We start from the raw sequence: 21,296 nt of genomic DNA, 5'->3' as shown, positions 1-21,296 counted from the left end.
CTAACATGCAGCTCAGCCTCAGAACAGTGTCCCAAAGGAAATCATTTTATGAATTGATCATGATTGGTTAGTATGACCAGGTTCTCACTTGAGGTAGGAACTTAACAGAGAAAGTCCAAGGGCATAAGGGTGGGATCCTTCCAACCCTAGACCTCTTTTTTTCCTTCTTGTTACTGGTGTGGTACAAAAACTGATAGTTACAACTAGTTTCAGCTCTCATCTTCATGAGGCCTGGAAGTGCTCTTGCAATTCCTGATCACAGACCACAGCAATGCCCGGCACAAGTAGGCATCCAACAGATTATTTGCTGACTGGATGGATTTTGCACTTGGCCACACTTTCCCAGGGCCTGGCTATGACGTGATTATGATGTGGGCATCTGGAGCACTAGCTTGCTCAGGCTCAGCAATACTCACCTGTGTATTAACAAGCAGAGGCTGTCCCCTCCCGCCTCCCCAGCTAAATCCTAGAGCCACTCACCTCCCCTCTGCAGGGGAATTGTTTTCATTTTGTCTACTGTATTGTATATATGAAATGTGTTCACCAGCCAAACATGCCTGGGCCTGATGAACAGAGGACACGGAAGCCTGATTGGCTGTTCTGCCCCAGGAAAACAAAACCCACACCCTTTAAGCTTTCAAAAGATATCTGAGAGCAAAGGTTCTTTTCTGTCTTGGTTTCTCCCCACGCACTCCCAAGGGAACAATGGCAGCCTCCCAGCAGAGCTTCTCAGCAGGGGAAGGCACTGTGCCTCCCCAGAGGCACCTGAGTCCTCTCATCCCCCACAGTCTCCATGCCCTCGAGAATCACTGTGTAGGGAAGCCTAGCCATCTGAAATGCAGTGAGCAATGATATTCTGCAGCACAAGTACATAAGTGCAAAACATGAACAACATATATCCCTGGAGCGTGGGAGAGAACTGTTCTCCATTTGAAAATCAGCTTTGCAATTAGGTAAATTGAAGTCCAGAGCTTACAAGTCATAAAGCTTGAAGTCATAAAGCTTACAAGCTTTTTTGTCTAAAAGTCAACAAAGTCAACCAGCAAAAATGTTATTTCAGTTTCATTTTAGGGAAGGAAAGGAAAACAGAATCCCCAAGTCTGGAACTCATGTCTGTTGTACTAAGTCGGCACTAAGCATTGTTCCTCCATAAGAAAAGCAGAAAGAAGGCAGACATATTTGGGCCATATTTTTGTAAGTAAGTGGGTGAATATACACAGAATTATTTCATGTCTTTTCATTGAAAAGCATTTGTGTTTATTAGACAACAGAAAGGATGTACGGTGTCACCTTTCTAACCCCAGAAGCTTCTGGTACTTTTGGTTTTCATTCTAGGTATAATCCGGATCAAGTCAATTTTTATATTACAATAACCTAGTTCAAATACAGCATCATTGCAGTGAAAGTTCCAGGCCAAGGTTATGGACATCGAGAACTATAGTTTTTATGTTAAGTAGCTTTGGAATCTTGTCATTGACTATTTTAGGTCACAAAGTTGTAATTTAGTAAACTGTCATATCAGTGCATTATATAGAAAATGTGTGATTATTTACACAAGACACTGCAAAGTTATTGAAGCAATTCTCTCTCTCTCTCTCTTTAATCTACACCTTTATTTATCTACTTCTCAGTTAGTTTAAATCCTTGTTGTGGGGGGGGGGTACAGCATCACAATGGCTTTAGCAGCAAGGTTGCTTCGGAATTTGGCACTAACCACGCCACTGCTTCCATGAGCCTGAGTTCCTTTTTCCCAGGTTGCTCTGGTTTTTATTCGTTTTGCCACCAGGGGTCACTGTGTTGTTCTCAGCTCTGTACACATCAGCACATCTCCTGCCGGGATAGAATTCAGGTTCATCTCCAGCATAAACACCTTCAATTTTAAGAAGAGCTGTGTGCTCCCTCTGGGGAGACCCCACTTACAGCCAGCAAAAGTGGCTTTGAACCACAGCCTTCCAGACATATTTGTCGTTTCAGGAGTGCTGCTCTCATCAGGCCTCCTAAGATGTTCCAAAACGGCGGAAAGGACTTGAGGAAATTCTTCTCATCTCATTCTTCAGAGGGGCAAACAGAACCAGCCCCCGGGATATATAAATGAACCCCCTAAAAAAGCTTAGTCCCAAACAGTAGCTCATGCCAAAGAAGAATATAACTCATTAGTCATAGTCAAGATTTTTATCATTGATTTTAACATTAAAGACTCGGTAGTGAGGTATTTGCTGAGAAGTTTAATTCATTCGCTTTGTTAACCAAGCATAAAATGAAGGTGTACCAGCACCAGGCTTGTGCTAGGAGAAGGCTGTCTGTCATCCCTGTCCTCCGGGGACTCACAATCTAGTGAGGAAAGGGGATATGTAGACAAATGTCATTTCACTGCAGCGATGTGACCAGGGTGCCTCAGCAGATGCAGAGGCAAAGTGCTGGGAGGGCTTCTCAGAGGAGGCGCTGCTGGCATTTGGTCTTTAAAAAAAAAAGGGTGCTTGCAGGCAAACAAGTTCCAGGGCTTGGCTAGAAGAACCGGGTCCTAGAGCGACCTCCATTTTCCCCTGACATTAATTGGCAAAGGAAGAGGTTCCAAACCGCTCTCTGCATTTGCATAATAAAAAACTGCTGAGCTGAGCCCTCTTCCCTGGAAGCTCATTCTTCAATATGACTCCAAAGGCGCATCCTTGTGTGACCTCATTTCCAGGCCTACAGGACAGGGAATTGATTCCAAAGAGTCTAGAAAACCCGCACTCTAGAATCTGCCTTAACCTCTCCCATCACCAGCATCAGCATCCAGGTCTGAAAGAACTCAAAGTCACCAAAACCCCCTGAATGTGTTTTTCCCCCTCAGACAAGCATTGCTTCCCCCCCGCCCCAATGCAGGCATGTATTTCTACAGGTAGTTATAATGCAGGCAGCAGCCAAAAGATACAGTCCCTTTTTTTTTGTATTTGAAACATCAACACGTAACATTATGAGCTACCCCCAAATTAGTAAACAAACACGTTTCTCACAAATTCATCACGATATAAGTTTGAAATGTTTCTAGGTACTTTTCCACACGGGTGTGAAAGATGATAATCCAAGACCCACATGCAAGTTCACAGAGAGCAGCTCCTTACCGTCAGAACGCGGGTAACGCTCTGCTTCCAGAGCTGTCTCCTCCCGATCCGAAACATCGCAGCTATCTATCTGTTCCACGTACCCAGTGGCCAGACCTCTCCCTAAATGACCCTGCACCTCCTGGAAGCCTGCCCCTCATCCAACAGGCTTTCAAGTGAACTCTGCTCTGGAGGACCAGAACTTCACCTTCACATTTCCACTTGGCATGTATTATTCACCATGTGCACAGAATAAAAATTAAAAGTGCACCTATACTATTCAAGTTTTCCTCCTAAAGTCTCCCCCTTTGGGCCTCTCCTCTGCTCCGAAGCCTGGGTCGTTAGGGCAATACTGTTTACATCCGTACAGTGCACTGTGCCTCTCACTTGTGTTTTATCAACCAATCGAAGCATTTGAACTGCTTGGTTACATCACTTCTAATGTTCGTTGAATTCCATGCACTGCCCAACAGTAAGCTTGGAGTCAACAGATGTATTTCAATGATTTCCTTGAACAGTGAGAAACTTTAAACCATATCAGAATAGAAAGCAGAGAAAGCCACTCTGAATGAATTGCTCAAGTCAAGAAGCTCAGTATTACTTGGACTAAACAACTTTGTGTGCACGATTAACTGCCAACATTGTGACTAATTGTGACTAATTGTCAGATAGGCTAATTGTGACCCAGAGGAGCCATTTTTCCCCATAAAGAACAGAAGACTATTTCATATGCAAATGGCAAATGATGTCCATAAATTACTTTTGCTCATGCAGTTGCACATATAAATAAACCAAGGTAATTTATTCTATGTGACTAAACATCTTGATCATCCTTAATGTGAAGACATGAATGGGAAACTATGGCCAACGTGATTTGAGAGGTTCAATTTCTCTCGTTGGGATGAATAAAGAACTGGACATGTAAGGTTGGGCATTGTTAAATCCAGGATTTAGTCCTTGGAGTTCAAGTCTCTGGAGCTCAAATCCCAAGGATAATCAGGAAATAGGGGACTCATCTTACCAATATTCTGCTAACTAACCTTACAAGACTGACTGGAAAACCAAGATGCTAATTTGGTTTGAAACACCTACTGCTGATTTGGATGCTAATTTGGTATCTGAACTCAGAAGATTCGCCTGGTCAACACCAGTACTCGGGTGGGGCCTCCATAGGCTTAATGCAAGAGACAACACTTAGATCTAAATATTATTTGGTAAGCAAAGAACTCAAGCATACGTAGTTGGAGTTTGCTTATGGAACATTTTTTAAATTGTCTTCTGGGTATTGGTGAGTGGCTGTTTCCTGTTCTAATTATGAATGAAGATAGTGTCTAGACTAGAAATCATTCTCCTCTGTGCAGGGTTGAAAGGTCAGCAGCAAATAGCAGTGTTTTCTCATCCTTTTTGCTCAGCCTCTTAGTGTCAGTCCCGAGAATCCTCCGTCAACATACAACCTCTAGCCAGAGGTTACGCTTCATTAGATGTCTGCTTATCTTTCATTAGTTACATTCCATGGCGCTTCCCCAATGGTGTGTCAGGCACTATTTTCATGCCAGCAGCCCATTTGCAAGATTATCCCTCGGGAAGAGTTACTTTCTGGAAAAATTCCTGCAGATGGCTGATGGCACTCATTTTGTGTTTGGCAGGCATAACCATGGTTCTCTCAAAGCTTCGCGGCAAACTGCAAAGTCTTCCAACCCCTGTGGCTGAATTCACAGGGTGCCCTTTGGGCGAGGCAGAGGCAGGTGTCTTAAGGGATCCCCTCCAATGAAGGAAGCTAACTGAGAACTGTTAGCTATAGTTATTACTATGATGTTTGTTTAATATCTTCCCTCAACAAAGGCAGGAATGACGGCTTTTCACCGGTTGTGAGACGTACACTCCGTAATTCAGGGACGGAGTGTTCAGGAATGTAAGCAATAATTCAGAATACAGATCCAGGTGAAGCTTGCACCTTATTTTCTTTTTTAAGGGCACATTTCACAATTTGTAATGATATCCTATTTATAATTATGTATTTATTACTCTGCCACTGAATTACGGAGAGTCACCTACCTCGGGCCTTGTGTCCCTTACGTGTACAACTTACACCATGTGGCAATATAGAAGAGTATAAGCACTGAGATCAGACAGACCGGGATTTAAATCCCAGCTCCGTACCCTTGTAGCAAGAGGACATCGGAGCTTTTGTTTCCTAAACTGCACATTAGAAATAAACCCACCTGCCTAAGAAACTTGTGATGACTTAAATATACGTAAAATTCCTGGATCTTCAGAAATGAAAAATGCGACGTTATTTCTTATTTGCAAACATATTATAGTCATAACCAGTGACAACAAGCAAGGTAGGGGACAAATTCCCAAGGGATCTAATCTAACCCACAAACTCCAGTCTGGAGCTATTTGGGAATTTTGGTCTTGATTTCTGAGTATGTCCCAAGAAAGAATGGATCCAAGTTTTATCAGTTACCATCTACACATTTTTCATAGATTTCCGTCTCGAAGAATGCGTTACTGAGAGCAGCAGAATCACATGCATTTATCAGTTTAACGGCCTCCTAAACAATGATACAGTGGGCAGCATATAAAAATGGCAAATGGGTTCAGTGGGATGAGAAAGGGCCATATGTCATCCACTGTGAGTTGCATCTTCTTTGAGCTTTTTACTGTATTGAAATTGGGTGCATCTGATATGTACCCTTATAACTGCCGTTGGTTGGCAACCATCGTGACATGGTTGTCATTACCAGACTTTGTGCAGACTCACTAGTGACTCCTGGTGGAATGACAAGGCCATAGCAACACCTGACGTTAGTTAATATGCCACTGAAGATGCATTTGAGGAAGGAAGGTGTGTCCTGGTTGTTTTCTGAAAATCTTCCACTGACACCTTCTGGGAAGATGGAGGAAAACATCAACATCACAACTTACAAGAATGAATGACGGTGGATGGAAAGAATCCCAGAAGGGTCACACCTTGTCATGAAGAAGTTTTAGAAATTTCTTAGCCAATTCATTGCACTTATGTTTGTATGGATGCACCAGGATGACAGGTGATGTTTTTATCTATGTGTAAGTAAGGCTCAGCACACTTCTTTCAATTAAATCAAAATTCTAGAAAAGCAATGCCTCTTAATTTGAAGACAGCTGTTTTCCTATCTCACTGGTGAACGAAACAGTGATAAGTCTTGTGTCTGATGATGGCTTAGACCAGATGAAGGCCAATTTTATGATACCTGATGATCAAAGAAAACCTCTTGGAGACGGCAGGGCTTAAGTCAAGCCTTGAAGAAGAATAAGATTCAAATAGGATAACGTGGGGAAAACATCATGAACAAAGCAGAGAGGTTGGGATTCCAGAAAGAGCCCGTCTCATGCTACAGCTGTGAGGAGACATGACTGATGAATCTCTGAAAGGCATGTGGAGGCTGAAGCACGGGCGTCCACCGAAGACAGCTGACCCTTGTGGGCATTACGGAGTCACTGAAGAGTATGTTGGTTAAAGTTCTGTTTAGGACGGTTATGCCAGAGTTGTATGCATAAAGGATTGGGATGCGGAAAGACGGAAGTCAGCATCCTGCGTGTGAGGAGATAAAGGATTTGATAGAGAGGTGGAAACAGGGAGTCACCCAAGCTACTTAAAAAGCAAACAAACAAGCTAAATAAAAAGAGGCAAACCCTCTTTTTATTTATAAACCCTTTTATAAAATGGCAAAGCCTCCATTTTGCTACCCTTAAGCTATTTCCATATAGAAATCCTGGTTGAAGAAAGAATGGGAAAAACAGACAGATAGAATTTGACCATCAGTAATGGAGGAAAGAAGACCCAGGGATCAGAGATGGGTTCCATTTTGTCAAGATTGGGTAAAGTGAAGAACCATAATAACTCAAACAGGAGCAGGGGAACCTGGAGAAAGTACATTTTGGAGACTAGGTGACTGAAGAAATGTAAATAAAGCTCTCGTTCTATACTTTTCCCATGGGTCTTTTCATCTTGAAAACACAACGTCTGTGTCTGCAAGACCAAAACAGTACTTTTATTCTGGAGTCTATCATAATTTTAAAAATCATAACAGAAGAGTAAACTCATAATAAAAAGGAACTAAAACTATATTCATTCAACAATCATTTGAGCTGCCTCCCCTCAAAAAGAAATTATCTTAAAAGCTCCAAATAACGTGGTATGGGCTGTTGCTTTTGCCCCCATTTCCATGGGTTGAAATTGTGCAGCAAGAGCTGAAAAAAGACGCATGCATTTTCTGAAAGTCTCATCTGCCAAAGCTCAAAGAAGAGGAAGGGGGAAAGGCAGGAAAAATTGCAGAGGAGGATACAGAAAGCTGATGCATTCCGAGGAAAGCATACACTGAAAGGAACATCCAATTTCTACAGGTGGAGACCAGAGGAGGAGGGATGCTACGCGCTAAATGCACCTTCTACATGTCTTTCCTTACAATACCTCTCAAGTGCAAATTTAAGAATTAGGAACTTTTGCAGAGGGGCAAAGGAGAGGCGCACGCCAATGGAAAGAGAATCTCAGGAACATCCTTCCACTATTTCTCATTTTCCTTGGTGACACTTTGACTTATGTCCAGAGAAGTAGTGTTGTCCTGGATTTGGGGAGCCACATTTCTTTATTTTTTTTGGGGGGGGGGTGGGGGAGTCTTCTAGTAAGGACCAGAAAACCTGCTAGGCAAATTCTAAAAGAGCTGTGACACTAGGGAAGCCACACTTCTGATCCTGACTCCCACATACTGGCTGGTTGGATGACATTGATGAACCACCAGCCATGCTGGCCACCTCTTCGCCTATGAACAACATGAGGCAGGTGGCTAGATGATCTTGCAGGCATCATCCGGCTCCAGCAAAATGCGTGGCCTAAGTGAGTGATCTCTGCCACTGGGACCCCAAGCATACAACATGCTTAAAGTTACCGAAATGTTGTCTTAATAGGAATTCTACATGTACAATCTAATACCATGGCATACAAAAGACTACAGAAGTTTTGATATCACTGGAATCATCTGAAATGATGCTGATCACTTTACCATTGCAGTGCTGGGACATCTTTAATATGCTTTCATATGCTGCTTTCCCCATAGGAACTTTTCTTTTTTTTTTTTTATTGTTTTATTTATTTCTAGGAGAGAGAGAGACAGCATGAGCAGGGGAGGGTCAGAGAGAGAGGGAGTCACAGACTCTGAAACAGGCTCCAGGCTCTGAGCTGGCAGTCAGCACAGAGCCCGACGCGGGGCTCGAACCCACGAACCGTGAGATCATGACCTAAGCGAAAGTCGGACGCTTAACCGACTAAGCCACCCAGGCGCCCCACCATAGGAACTTTTCTTCCATTCTAGATGCTGGTAGCTTGAACAAATGATGCTGCTTGGACCATGACACCCATTTCTTGTATATAATGCTGCAGTGTTTTACAAGATTCTTCTCCCAAACATAACTTAAGGCTCAGGAACTCTGAATAGAAATACAGAATTCAAGTTTTAAGTGCATTTCATAGCGTTCCTTCTAGTAAGTCCTTCTAGCATTGGGCTTTGCGGTCGGCTGCTTATTAGCATGGTCATATTTTCACATTGAGCCTCTCCAGACCATACTGCCTCACTTGGTGAGCCGAGTCACTCCTTGTTTAGGACCAAAATTTCAGCATCATATCACACACAACTGGAAAAAATAGTGCTTCTTTAATCAGAGTCTGTTTACAGTGATAATCAACAGCTTGGGGATGATCCTATGCCTTAATTACTTGTTGTTTCAGAAAAGCAAGGTCCGAGTAAACAGAAAACCACTATCAATTAGAGGTATGAAGAGAACCCTAATTAATATGATAATTTTTGGTTTGTGAAAGTAGCAAATGCAAATATTTACTTTTTTTGTTACCTTTTAGGTGCTATTGTTCCACATGGACTTCCTGGGCACCAGGACCAAATACAAAACAATAAAAACTCCAGCTTGTAATCCTCCTTGGCGGGGCGGGGGGGGGGGCTCTGATTTAGTTTAACGGGTATTTATTTAGGAGAAAACTATTTCGTTGCCTGTCACTACCCTTACCAAGATCTGGTCTCTGGGATTGAAGATGCTTAGGAACAATACATAATACGGAGCTCCCCTCAGCTCACATCCACCTGTTCCCGCTGACTCCCAGCAACAGACACACACAGCCCTGCAGGAAGCCATGACCCCAGCTGCAGAAATGAGGGTCAAGTGCCCAGGTCTCAAATGGGGGATCATATTGAGGGCACCTGTTATTATCATAGTTGTGCTTATTTTTGCTGAACAGGGGGAAAAGGTAGAAGAGTTAGGTTCACCAGCAAACATAAGAAACCTCACTTAATACTGCATGTATTTCCTCTTTGCTTTTCTCTTGTGCCAAAATATTATAATGTGAAAACTTCAAAATCTTGTTCCTTTCCTATGGAGAAATACTTAGAGAAAAGTGGAACAAATGTCATTCAGTGTAAAATCGGGTCCTGATATTAGAGATTATTAGCTAATCACTCAAGAGGCATCTTCTAAAGGGACAAAAAATAACTCCAGCCCAGGATCTTGAACATCCCCCTGTTGGGAGCACGTTAATTAACTGCCATGATAGAGGAACTTCCCAACTTAAGATAGCTCGACTTTGCAACCCCGTCTTGCTATGATTTTTATCATAAATATAAACCCATGAGCATAACCAAGACATTTATAAATATGGTACCCAATGGTTGGCACTCACAACCATGCCAAGGAGTCTTGTCAGTAAAGTGAGATGCACTGACTTGTAAGGCAGAAAAACTTTTGACTCCAAGAATGTGATCAGATACAGAAAATCCATGCATCTGAAACCAAGCAGTAATTTCTGGAAAGAATGTCTTGCCCCTATTTGAAACGCTTAAGGATAAACTTGAGGAGACGTCAAAGGAAGATTTTCCAGCCAGAGTCAAGAATGATTTGGTCACTGCAGAAAAAGAACAGTTGGCAGGTCAGAGTTCAAGGGGAAGTTCAGACACTTTGCTTTTGGTGACCCCGGACCACCATTACAAGCTCCTAGACACCAAGCATGGATCTGTCTTGTCACAGCTATATTTCTTCAATGAATGAAGAACAGTCCCATTTATAACTTCACACAAAAGCTAATTAAGTCTTTAAACCCCAACTTCCCACAGTTACAAATGAGTTACTCTGCAACTAACAAAACAAAACGTGTATTACCAAGGAAAACAGAAAAAACTCTATGTATTTACCTGTTGCTGTTTTCTGTAGTTCACTTTTCTTAAAGACCATAATATAATTTGTAATAAATGTCATTACTGCCTATAAATTTCACAAGGCAAATTTCAAACACTGGTGTTTTTTCCACAGCAAAAATGCTAAAATATGATTTCAGAGAGCAACCACATACATAAAGAATAAATTCGTTTTTATTCCTAACACAACTAAATTATATAAACACTCTGCAGACCAAATGTTCTTTCAAAGCTTCTTTAAGAATGAGTTTCAATGCTTACTTCTTACCAAAACCAGCACAGCAACTTTCCTGACAGCAGAGATAAAAGGACCCAATTAATATTAACATATACATAAATTTCCTCTCATAAGTACATTGAACAATACTTTATAGTGCAACATCTAGTTCCTGCATTTCAAAGAACCGCCAGCTTCCTGGTTTTCTATTACTAATTCTTCCACTGAAAACAGTCAACATTGGGCCTTGTATTCAAAGGTAACCCCCAGGTAGTTTCAAATATCCAAATGAAATGGTACAGTTAATTACATGAATCAACTTCCATTGATTGAAGTGAATTCAATTATCATGGGGATATAAATATACCAGATATGAAAACACAAAGGCCAGAATAAGGCAAGATTTTTGAAAATGTAGCCCATACATGGTGATTTAGTATTTGACATGAAATTAATTTGAACAATTACCTTCTTTCAATTGTTTTAACTTTCAAATATTATACCATCAAAAATGTGGAGGGTTGATGTTTCAATAGGAAGCAAAGGTAACAAAGATGGACCCTAAGGATCAAACCTAGTGGTATAATTCCTTTTCTATGCAGTAAGGAAATTAATTCTGTATTTTAGATCTGATTTAAGAAGTGTTACATATTTTAAGAAACTGTTTTTAGTATAGCTCATTAATCTCACCAAAGTCAACCACCATTCTATTTATTGAGCTTCTCTGATATGCCCAGCACAATGTTATTCAAATATAAGATATGAAGGGGCTCCTGGGTGCCTCAGTCAGTTAAGTGACTGACTTTTGATTTCAGCTCAGGTCATGATCTCACAATTCATGAGACTGAGCCCCACCTCGGGCTCTGTGCTGACTGCTGATGGCATAAAGCCTGCTTGGGATTCTGTCTCCCTTACTCTCTGCGCCCCCCCCCCCACATGCACACTCTCTCTCAAAATAAATAAACATTTAAAAGATATATATAAGATATTAAAAGTTTAAATCTAGCAAAAGAGATAAAACTAGAATTAGTCAACAATAAAGTACTAAATTTAAGAACATATCAAGGTATGTAAGAATCCAGGTGGCTGTATGAAACTGATGAGGCAATGTATAAAAAATATACCTTTACTATATACTAAGATTGAACATTTAGGAAAACAGGTTTCCTAAAACTCAGTTTTTAAATTAGCTTAAATCACTTTTATTTATTTATTTTTATTTATTTCTGAGAGAGAGAGACAGTGTAAGCAGGGGAGGGTCAGAGAGAGAGGGAGATACAGGATCTGAAACAGGTTCCAGGCTCTGAGCTGGATGTCAGCACAGAGCCTGACGTGGAGCTTGAAACCACTAACCATGAGATCATGACCTGAGCCGAAGTCGGATGCTCAACCGACTGAGCCACCCAGGCGCCCCTTAAATCACTTTTAGAAAGGGAGGAGCAAGGGGTGCCTGCATACCTCAGTTGGTTGAACGTCTGACTCTTGATTTCAGCTCAGGTCATGATCTCATGGTTTGTGGCTTCAAGCTCTACATGGGGCTCTGCACTGACAGTGTAGAGCCTGCTTGAGATTCTCTCTCTTTCTCCCTATCCCTAGCTCACTCACTCTCTCTCTCTCTCAAAAATAAATAATAAACTTAAAATAAAAGAAAGGTTTGAGCAATCGCACACCAAAAACTAAAGGGAAAAATTAAAAAGCTAACTAAAGTCTATACTATTTATTTTCCTTTCATAACAGAAGAAAATAAGGGGAAATATGTTCCTGAGATAAGTGTCCTGAAAGTGAGCTGGAGCAGGCCAGGAAAAAATACTTCCTCTCTGCTTGTTCACGTTCTTCTTTCCCCTTTCCCAAAGCAAAGGGTGAACATGTGAATGTGCTCCGATGGAAAATTCTAGAAGAGCAGTGTCTCCCTGTTTCCCATGAACCACTCCCCCAGCATTGTATGGTTGCCACTTTCTGAACGAGGCGGGGATGGCCACTCCACCTTCTAAGCCTGGATCTCCCTCACTCTCCCAGAACCTTCCCATGAACTTCAGTCTCCCTCCTTCCTTATGGGAAACACTAAAAGAAGAGCACCTCCCAACCAAATCTCACACATTCTCCTTCACATCATCACCAGTTCCCTTGCCATTCAGAGTATCATTTTGAAACCAATTAGGACCCACCCATCAGCCCTAAGGCTAAGGCAGACTGAGGGAGCAGTGTGTGCTGAGTGAGTTTCCCAGTCAAACAATGGAAGAAAGAAAACACGAGGTGCCCAATTGCTTATTACATAATAATAACAAAATGGGGGAAAACAAAAGTTGAAGGCATTAATTCATTGAGTGATATAGAGCAGTAGGAGAAAATCTATTCTTTTCTAATCCAGGAAACGCACAAAGCTGAAAACTGCAGTCTCTGAAGAGAAAATGTGAAGGCAATTACTACCAAGAGAACGATAGTTGAAAGCAATTTTTCTCCAAACTGTCGCCCCCATTTAGGAATTACATTTCTTTCTCTCTCTCTCTCTTTTTAAAGAAAATTAATGAAATGGAAAACATTTTTAAATCACAAAAGTTTGTTCTGTAGAAAGTTCTCCAAATGGTAAGCATTCGATGTGGAGTTCCTTTTTTCCCTAATTAGTTCTTTCCAACTCTTACACAGATTAAATCTTGTTAACCTCAGTTCAAAACTCTTATTTAAGTTATTAAAATTTTATTCTAATACATAGGGGAAGAGAGGCCCTTGTCAATAGTGTGTAACAAGGAAGAAGGAGCCTCAGGCCACTTCCTGTTCTTCCCTAAAAACACGCCCGGGGGGGCGCCTGGGTGGCTTAGTCGGTTAAGCGACCGACTTTCGCTTAGGTCATGATCTCGCGGTTTGTGGGCTCGAGCCCCGCGTCGGGCTCTGTGCTGACTGCCAGCTCAGAGCCTGGGGCCTATTTCAGTCTGTGTCTCCCTCTCTCTCTGACCCTCCCCTGCTCACGCTATCTCTCTCCTAGAAATAAATAAAAACATTAAAAAAAAAAAAAAAAACACGCCCGGGTGCCAGCTATCACCCCTCACCCACTCATGCCAATGTGGATGCAAGCTGGTCTCCAAATGCACCTTCAGAGTCTGTCTGAAACACGCTCCCCTCTTCTGCGCAGGCCCCAGTCCCATGTATGTGTCAAGAATCTGTTCCCATGTCCCTTCCTCTATGGAATTCTGGGGTCTCAGGAGTCCCTTCTCTGAAATTCTATTGCTCATCCCTTGAATCTAATCATTTTCGTCCTGAATAATAATTACATTTTAGAAATATAATTTGTACTAGGATCTTTTTTAAAACAAGAGCTTTGACTAACATGATTAGCACAGCATCAGACACATAATAGGTGCTCATTAAATATAGATCAAGGGATTTTTTTTTATGCTTTATTTTTTGAGAGAGAAGGAAATAGCGTGAGCAGGAGAGGGACAGAAAGAGAGGGAGACACAGAATCCGAAGACAGGCCCCAGGCTCTGAGCTGTCAGCACAGAGCCCGACGCGGGGCTCGGACCCACGAACCACGACATCATGACCTGAGCCAAAGCGGGACGCTCAACAGACTGAGCCACCCAGGCGTCCCAAGGGATCATTTCTTAAATCACTTCTCCTGTAATAAACCAAAATGATATTTCTTTTTGTTAAATAATACTTCCATTTTTTAATCCTCTTGAAGGTATCCTTTTCTGTGCCATCGTTGTTGTTTTTATTTTTAATTTGTTGATACAGATAGTGATAGTGGTGTCTGGGGTGTGCAGTACAAGGAATTGTTAATGAGACTAAAAGCCAAATTCCAACCCCTCCTACAAGGGTCACTTTGTCTGGTTTCCTCCATTACCTGAATGGAGGATGTACACTTGCTTATTCTGCATCTCCATTTTCCTCTATTAGCCTAGACTGAAGCATGAGGTTTACACCACGATCCGCTTTCACATTTTTTCTTGCATTGAAATATACAAGCCAGAGCTCTTTTTTACTGTCATTTTACTGAGTGATTATCAAATGGGATAGAATTGCAAACTGGAATGCTGTGAACTGAATTATTCATTTGCATGAATTTCAGTATACCAAGCATCAGCTTACCATTGCTCGGAGCAATCAGCTAAGGTTTACAAACATTTCCTTACAGGCGACTGTTGTTGCAATATTATTTGTAGTGTGGAATGTCAAAATGGTAAAGCTGTACTATTAATAATGGATCTACAGACTCATGAGAGGAGCACTATGCCTGCAATCAACAGGCTTAGGTTTATCTGCCTTTTTTCTTTTCTTTTTGAAAAGGAATCTTCAGAATTCCAGTTACAAGATTTAGAGCATTTCAATCTTATGCCCTATAAAATCTTATGTGCAGAGGTTAATAAAATGAGATTAATCCAGAGATACTACATGTTGAGTTCTTTTCTTTTTTCCTTTCAAGAACAGTGTGTTCAATGATGCACAGTCTATACTCTGGAAGAGGGGTTCTGGAAACATCTTACTACTAATGGAGATTAGCTGCCATCCAGTGGCTGGAAAAATAACTCACTCACTAGAAGAGCTAAGGAAATACAAAGTGGACCCACATCTCATGAGTACAAGGGCTGCAAAGAATTTACACATACTGTCTCATATTTACAAAAACAAAAAAACAAAAAACAAAAAAAAACAGAATGATGGGAAAATTGTTGAGCGCTATAATGAGAGAGAAGCCTCTTTTGGAATTCTAAGCCATAAGAAAATTTACTTATTTTCCTTTCAAAAATTCCCAGTTTAGAAACTTTGCCTACCTATATCATATGAATGAAACTAAATAATGAAATACTTGTAATTTATTTTTTAACTTTATTTTTGAGAGAGAGAGAGAGAGAGGGAGAGTGTGTGTGTGCGTGTGCACACAGGAGCAGGGGAGGGGCAGAGAGAGAAAGAGAGAGAGAGAGAGAGAGAGAGAATCTCAAGCAGGCTCCATACTGTCAGCACAGAGCCCAATGCAGGGCTTGAACTCACGAACCAGGAAATCATGACCTGAGACAAAATCTAGAGTCGGACGCTTAACAGACTGTGCCACCCAGGTGCCCCAATAGTCAAATCATTATAAATGATAAAATAGACCTGACTGCATGAAAGATGGCACATTAGAGAGGCAAAAAAAAAAAAAAAGTTCTATCAATCTCTAAAGAAGAAACACATGAAATATATCCATATAGTGATCCCAATATTGATAGTTACATAGTGATTCACTTTGAAAGATTTTTATCATTTCCTGGTGTATAAAATTTAATATCATTCCCTCACTTAAACTCCTTAAACTATTCTAATATGAACAATTCTAACATGAACTTTTTAAATAGTTCTTGATCATTTTATTATAAAAATAATGAACATTTACTATAGAAAATATAATTAAAAACTATCACTAAAATCTGAGCACTATTAACATATATTCTGCCAGTATGCTTTCTGTGAGAAATACCCTAGCTCTCCAATCTCTCCCTTTCTTTAAAAAAATAAGCTAAAAAATATATATGTAATTATTCATATATATTCACACACATATATATACATCTTAATTTATAAGATATCAAAAAACTTTCTCATATTACTCAATATTCTTTAAAATATGATTTAATGGCTACATATCATATTGATTAGATAAACCTTAATTTATTTAGCCAGGACTTTTTTCCTTAACTTTTAGATTGGTTCTGATTTTTCACATTATAGGCACTATAAAGAATATCTCTGAAAAAAAGAATTATCTTTGTATACAAATCCTTGTATAGATCTGTTTAGTATTTCAACAAATTGTTAGGAAAAAAAATCCCTAAAATTATACTCATTGGTCCCCATGAGAAATGTACATATTTCATCTTGGCCTACATGATAGATGAGAAATGGCAGTCAGCTGTAACCCCATTTCTAGTATAACTTGCATGTCATTAGCAATAATGAGGCTGGACATTTTTAAAATATTTATTGCATATTTGGTAGGGAGAGGGTGTGTGTGTGTGTGTGTGTGTGTGTATGTGTGTGTGTTTGTGTGTGTGTGTGAATTGCCAGTTCTTATCCCATCCTATTTTTCTCCTGATGATATTCTGTCTGTTGATTTGTAACAGCACTTTTTAAGACTGGATAAAGATAAAGCACACATACAGAAAATGAATAGCTGCTTCGATATTACTATCATACAAAGTCGAATTAAAGACAAAAGCCTGAAAGATTTGGACCAAGACAAACACTTCATTTTTATAAAAGGTATAATCCACTATGAGTATATAGTAGCTATGTTCTAAAAAAAAAGAAAAAAAAACAGTATTAACATAAAATAAGCAAAGCCTCTTAAAAATATGGGCAACATTAACAGAAAAACAATAATAAAAGGCTGTTCTAAACATGTGTTAACAGAAATATATTCTCTTCTACAATGGAATACTACTTGGCAATGAGAAAGAATGAAATCCTGCCATTTGCAACAATGTGGATGAAACTGGAAGGTATTATGCTAAGTGAAATAAGTCAGTCAGAAATAGACAGATATCATATGTTTTCACTTACGTGGAAGTTGAGAAACTTCACAGAAGACCGTGGGGGAAGGGAAGGGGAAAAAAGTAGTTTGAAACAGAGAGGGAGGCAAACCATAAGAGACTCTTAAATACAGAGAACAAACTGAGGGCGGATGGGGTGGGGAGGGGGAAATGGGTGATGGGCACTGAGGAGGCCCTTGTTGGGATGAGCACTGGGTGTTGTATGTAAGCGATGAACCACGGGAATCTACCCCCAAAGCCAAGAGCACACTGTACACACTGTATGTGAGCCAATTTGACAATAAATTATATATTTTTTAAAAAGACAGAAAAGTAATCATCAAGAAAGATTGAGGGGCGCCTGGGTGGCTTAGTCGGTTAAGCGTCCGACTTTCGCTTAGGTCATGATCTCTCGGTTCGTGGGTTCGAGCCCCGCGTCGGGCTCTGTGCTGACTGCCAGCTCAGAGCCTGGAGCCTGTTTCAGAGTCTGTGACTCCCTCTCTCTCTGACCCTCCCCTGCTCACGCTGTCTCTCTCTCTCCTAGAAATAAATTTAAAAAATAAATAAATAAATAAATAAATAAATAAAAAGAAAGATTGTGACCCTGCCTTCCGGTCCTCTGGGATTATACTTCAGGAAGCAAACAGATGGTTTATTCACATTGACTATCCTCTTTAACAACTTCCAAATTTTCCTTTACATCTCCATATTTTAAAAGCCTTCTGCTTTCTGTTTCAGTGGTGGTCTGAATTTAAACTGAGGTCTGTCCCCTACGGAAGCAGTATTGAATAAAATGTGTCTTACTGCCTTTAAAAAAAAAAAAAGAAAGAAAGAAATATATTAACCCTTATACTCTCCAAATAAGATTATTCTTTTATAGTGTCATACATAGTTAACAAAACTAATTAGACCGAAGAAACCTTAATACATTGTAATGGGCATGGAGGAGGGCACTTGTGGGGATGAGCACTGGGTGTTATATGGAAACCAACTTGACAATAAACAATGAAAGAAAACAAAAACAAATTACAAAAGTTGCAATCTATTACAATAATGTTATATATTAGAATTTAATCACAAAGGAATTGCGTGTCCCTTGACTGCTTTAAAGCTTAGAAAAATTTGGGGGCACCTGGTTGGCTCAGTCTGAACAGCATATAACTCTTGACCCTGGGGCTGTAAGTTTGAGCCCCCCATTGAGTGTAGACATTATTTAAAAATTTTAAAAATCGTTTTTAAAAAGTTCAGAGAAATGCCTTTTAAATTACTACTGGATCCCTACAAAACTCCAAACTGCAAATATGAGCCATTTGGAATATGATAAGTCCCCCTAAGGACTCCAGAGAACTGATAAACAGAGAGGACAATAGAGGGACACATGTGGATTCACTCCCAGGGTCCCGGGAAAGGTGGCCAGAGAGGGGTGCCCCAAGTCAGGCCGAGTTTGTCACATCCTCCCTGGTAGGGGGTGGGGGGTGGCTCTGACCCTTGATGCTTTGAGTACAAGTCTTTCAGGACCAGCCCAGCACCCAAGACAAGTCCTTGGCGCAGCCCAAGTGCTTGAGAGAAGAGATGAGGCACAAAGGTGGGTCCAGAGAAACTGGGTGGGAAGTAGAGGTGGTACTGTCACCTATGGTCTCCTTATTCACTCCTTACCTGCTTCCCTGGGCCCCTCTCTGGACCCCTAGCTGTGCTCCACCAAGATTCCTCATCAACTCCTCCAGGAAAGGCATCCCACATCTGGACACACTCTGTGCAACACTTGAATATGAAGATCACAGCAGAAAGCAGGTGCCCAGGTGAAGAAACACAGTCAGGTAGGTAAGGTGACTTGTCCAAAGCCCAGAGACAAACGTCTTCATGTTTCTAACATGGCATTATAAGTCCTCTCTTAAAGATGCTTCTCACATTCTTTCTGCTAATCCTTAACCTTCAACTCCTTTGCCACCTAATTCGCAACTTACCTCCTCTAAGAAGGATGCCCTGATTGACACTATCTCCCGACCCTGAGTGCTCTTCTACATTGAAGTCAATCCTTAGAACTTTCATTATTTGTTTCTATTATTTTATTTGTATCTGTTTATGGTTTTGCTTTGAATTAAAAACAGGTGCCCATGTGTACAGATACCTTTATGTAAAAGATAAGCAGCTGAATCACTGTGGGCAAACTGAGTCTTAGAAAATCAAATTATATTTTCTCACTTAGATGTCATAATTGTGGTTTTACGCAGAAATGACTGCAATAGATTTAAACAGAAAATATTTCAGATCCATGAGTTCATGGTGATACTTAAATAAAAACAAAAAACATGTTGGTCACTTCTGGAGGTTGCAATGGCACCAACTCACTTTGAAAACTGATAAAGGGGAAAAAATCATTATTCCTGCTTTTCAAGAACAAACTGTATTCCACAGCAATCAAACAGTTTATGATAGTGATTTTTAGAGAGGAATTCTAGTTAGGTTTTGAACGTTTATTCATTTTTTGAGAGACAGAGAGAGACAGAGTGTGAGCAGGGGAGGGGCATAGAGAGAGGGAGACACAGAATCTGAAGCAGACTCCAGGCCCTGAGCTGTCACACAGAGCCTCATACAGGGCTTGAACTCCCAAACTGCAATATCATGACCTGAGGCAAAGTCGGACACTTAACTGACTGAGCCACCCAGGTGCCCCCAAGGAATTATGGTTTTTAAATGCAGAATAAATGAAAGTAAGCCACCATTCTGAGCTCTTAAAGAAATAGTACATTGAGGCAGCAATGACCAATGGATGCTAAAAACATCAGGTGAAAGATTGATGGGGAATTTTGTAGTGAATAAATGAGGACAAATTAATTGATCAATCCTAACATCACTAAATGTGAGATAACAAGACATTATACCCCTGGATGTGATGGAATTGAAACTACACAGCAGCACCTATGAAATATTCCTGTTAAAAAAAATTAATTCTAATCAAGCATTGGCCTCGAACTACAAGTTAAAGACAAAGTAGGGAAAGAGGAAATTGTTAAATGACACCATGAGGATGAGGTCACCCAAGTTCACATGGGAAAATGCTAACGGGACAAACGACACTGTTTCTCCCACCACCATAAAACGATGGTTTAAAAAGCAGGGGGGAGGTGGAAATGTTACAGATTAAAAGAGATTTACACATCAACCAATTGTAATATACAGTTCAAACAAGCCAACACGTTTGGGTTTTTTTAATGTTTAAACAAAAAGACATGGGCGGGGGCACCTGGGTGGCTCAGTCGGTTAAGCGTCTGACTTCGGCTCTGGTCATGGTCTCATGGTTCACAGGTTAGAGCCCTGCATCAGGCTCTGTGCTGACAGCTCAAAACCCGGAGCCTGTTTCAGATTCTCCCTCTCTCTTGGCCCCTCCCCCACTCAGGTTCTGTCTATTTCTCTGTCAAAAATAAATAAGCATTCAAAATTTTTTTAAAAGGGGGCTTGGCATGAATACTAGAGATATTGAGAAATTATTATTGGATGCATGTGATAATACTGTAATGATGTTTCGTAAGTCTTTACTTATTACACCACTCCCTCACAGCCAGGGGGTCAAGAGCTAAAGTGAGTCCAGGGCCACAACGGGGGCCCTGAGAGCTGAGGTGGAGCAACTCCATTATAGATGAAAGGTGGGATCAGCTGGCCCTGCCTCTGGGGACCCTGCTGCAATTTCCTAGGGTCAGAGGAGCCCAGACCTACAGGAGGGTGCAGGGCTCTGGCGGATCCCAAGACCATTCAGATGGGCTCTTTCTGAATCCATCCAGATGGTAGCCAATCCTGACGCTCGCTCAGAGGCCCGCCTCACAGAGCTGCTGAAGGAAGTATGTGACTGGATGAAGGAGTACAGACAACAGATCTACCCTTCCACCCACCACAAGAGCTACTCCGGGTAGTGGGCCAGGATGGAGAATCCAATGGACTGGACATACAGGGCATCTGAACTGATTCAGACATCAGGGGCACTCTCGAGTTTGCAGTGTGACAGCATCGTGAGGAATGGGAGGATGGACTCATTGAATTCTTTCCCCAAGAGGCAGGCAATGTTAAAGGCGAACTCTGTAGGAAGCGACAGATCTATGTGACCAGCCCTGCGCGTATCGCTGGATGAGGGCTGAACCTCTGGATTTGCCTGGACGGACAGGTTTGCTGGAATACTCCCAGGAGGCGAGGAGGGTGGCAATGCCTTTTAAATCACGTTTTTACTCAGGCACCCTCCTACACTGTTGGTGGGAATGTAAAC

The 21,296-nt window shown here is 41.1% G+C and overlaps 1 protein-coding gene and 1 non-coding gene across 2 annotated transcripts in view; both read right to left on the bottom strand.

Moving 5' to 3' along the window:
- Positions 1–21,296, bottom strand: part of DNAH5 (dynein axonemal heavy chain 5) — a 270,172-nt gene that overhangs the window by 229,123 nt on the left and 19,753 nt on the right. Inside the window, exons 3-6 of the mRNA XM_039217767.1 lie at positions 5,831–5,976; positions 5,554–5,641; positions 3,105–3,233; positions 2,270–2,331 (exon numbers count right to left, since the gene is read on the bottom strand). Of these exons, the coding sequence (XP_039073698.1) occupies positions 2,270–2,331; positions 3,105–3,233; positions 5,554–5,641; positions 5,831–5,976 (425 nt within the window). The remainder of the gene's footprint in view (positions 1–2,269; positions 2,332–3,104; positions 3,234–5,553; positions 5,642–5,830; positions 5,977–21,296) is intronic.
- LOC120220640 lies at positions 7,739–7,800 on the bottom strand. The gene has a single exon (XR_005525638.1). It is a non-coding gene; the product is annotated as a U7 small nuclear RNA (small nuclear RNA).

Source organism: Hyaena hyaena, unplaced genomic scaffold, assembly GCF_003009895.1.
Source record: "Hyaena hyaena isolate Hyena2069 unplaced genomic scaffold, ASM300989v1 scaffold_720, whole genome shotgun sequence".
NCBI classification, from domain to species: domain Eukaryota; kingdom Metazoa; phylum Chordata; class Mammalia; order Carnivora; family Hyaenidae; genus Hyaena; species Hyaena hyaena.
Note: the sequence above shows the minus strand (reverse complement) of the source record. Positions and strands in the feature narration are given on the sequence as shown.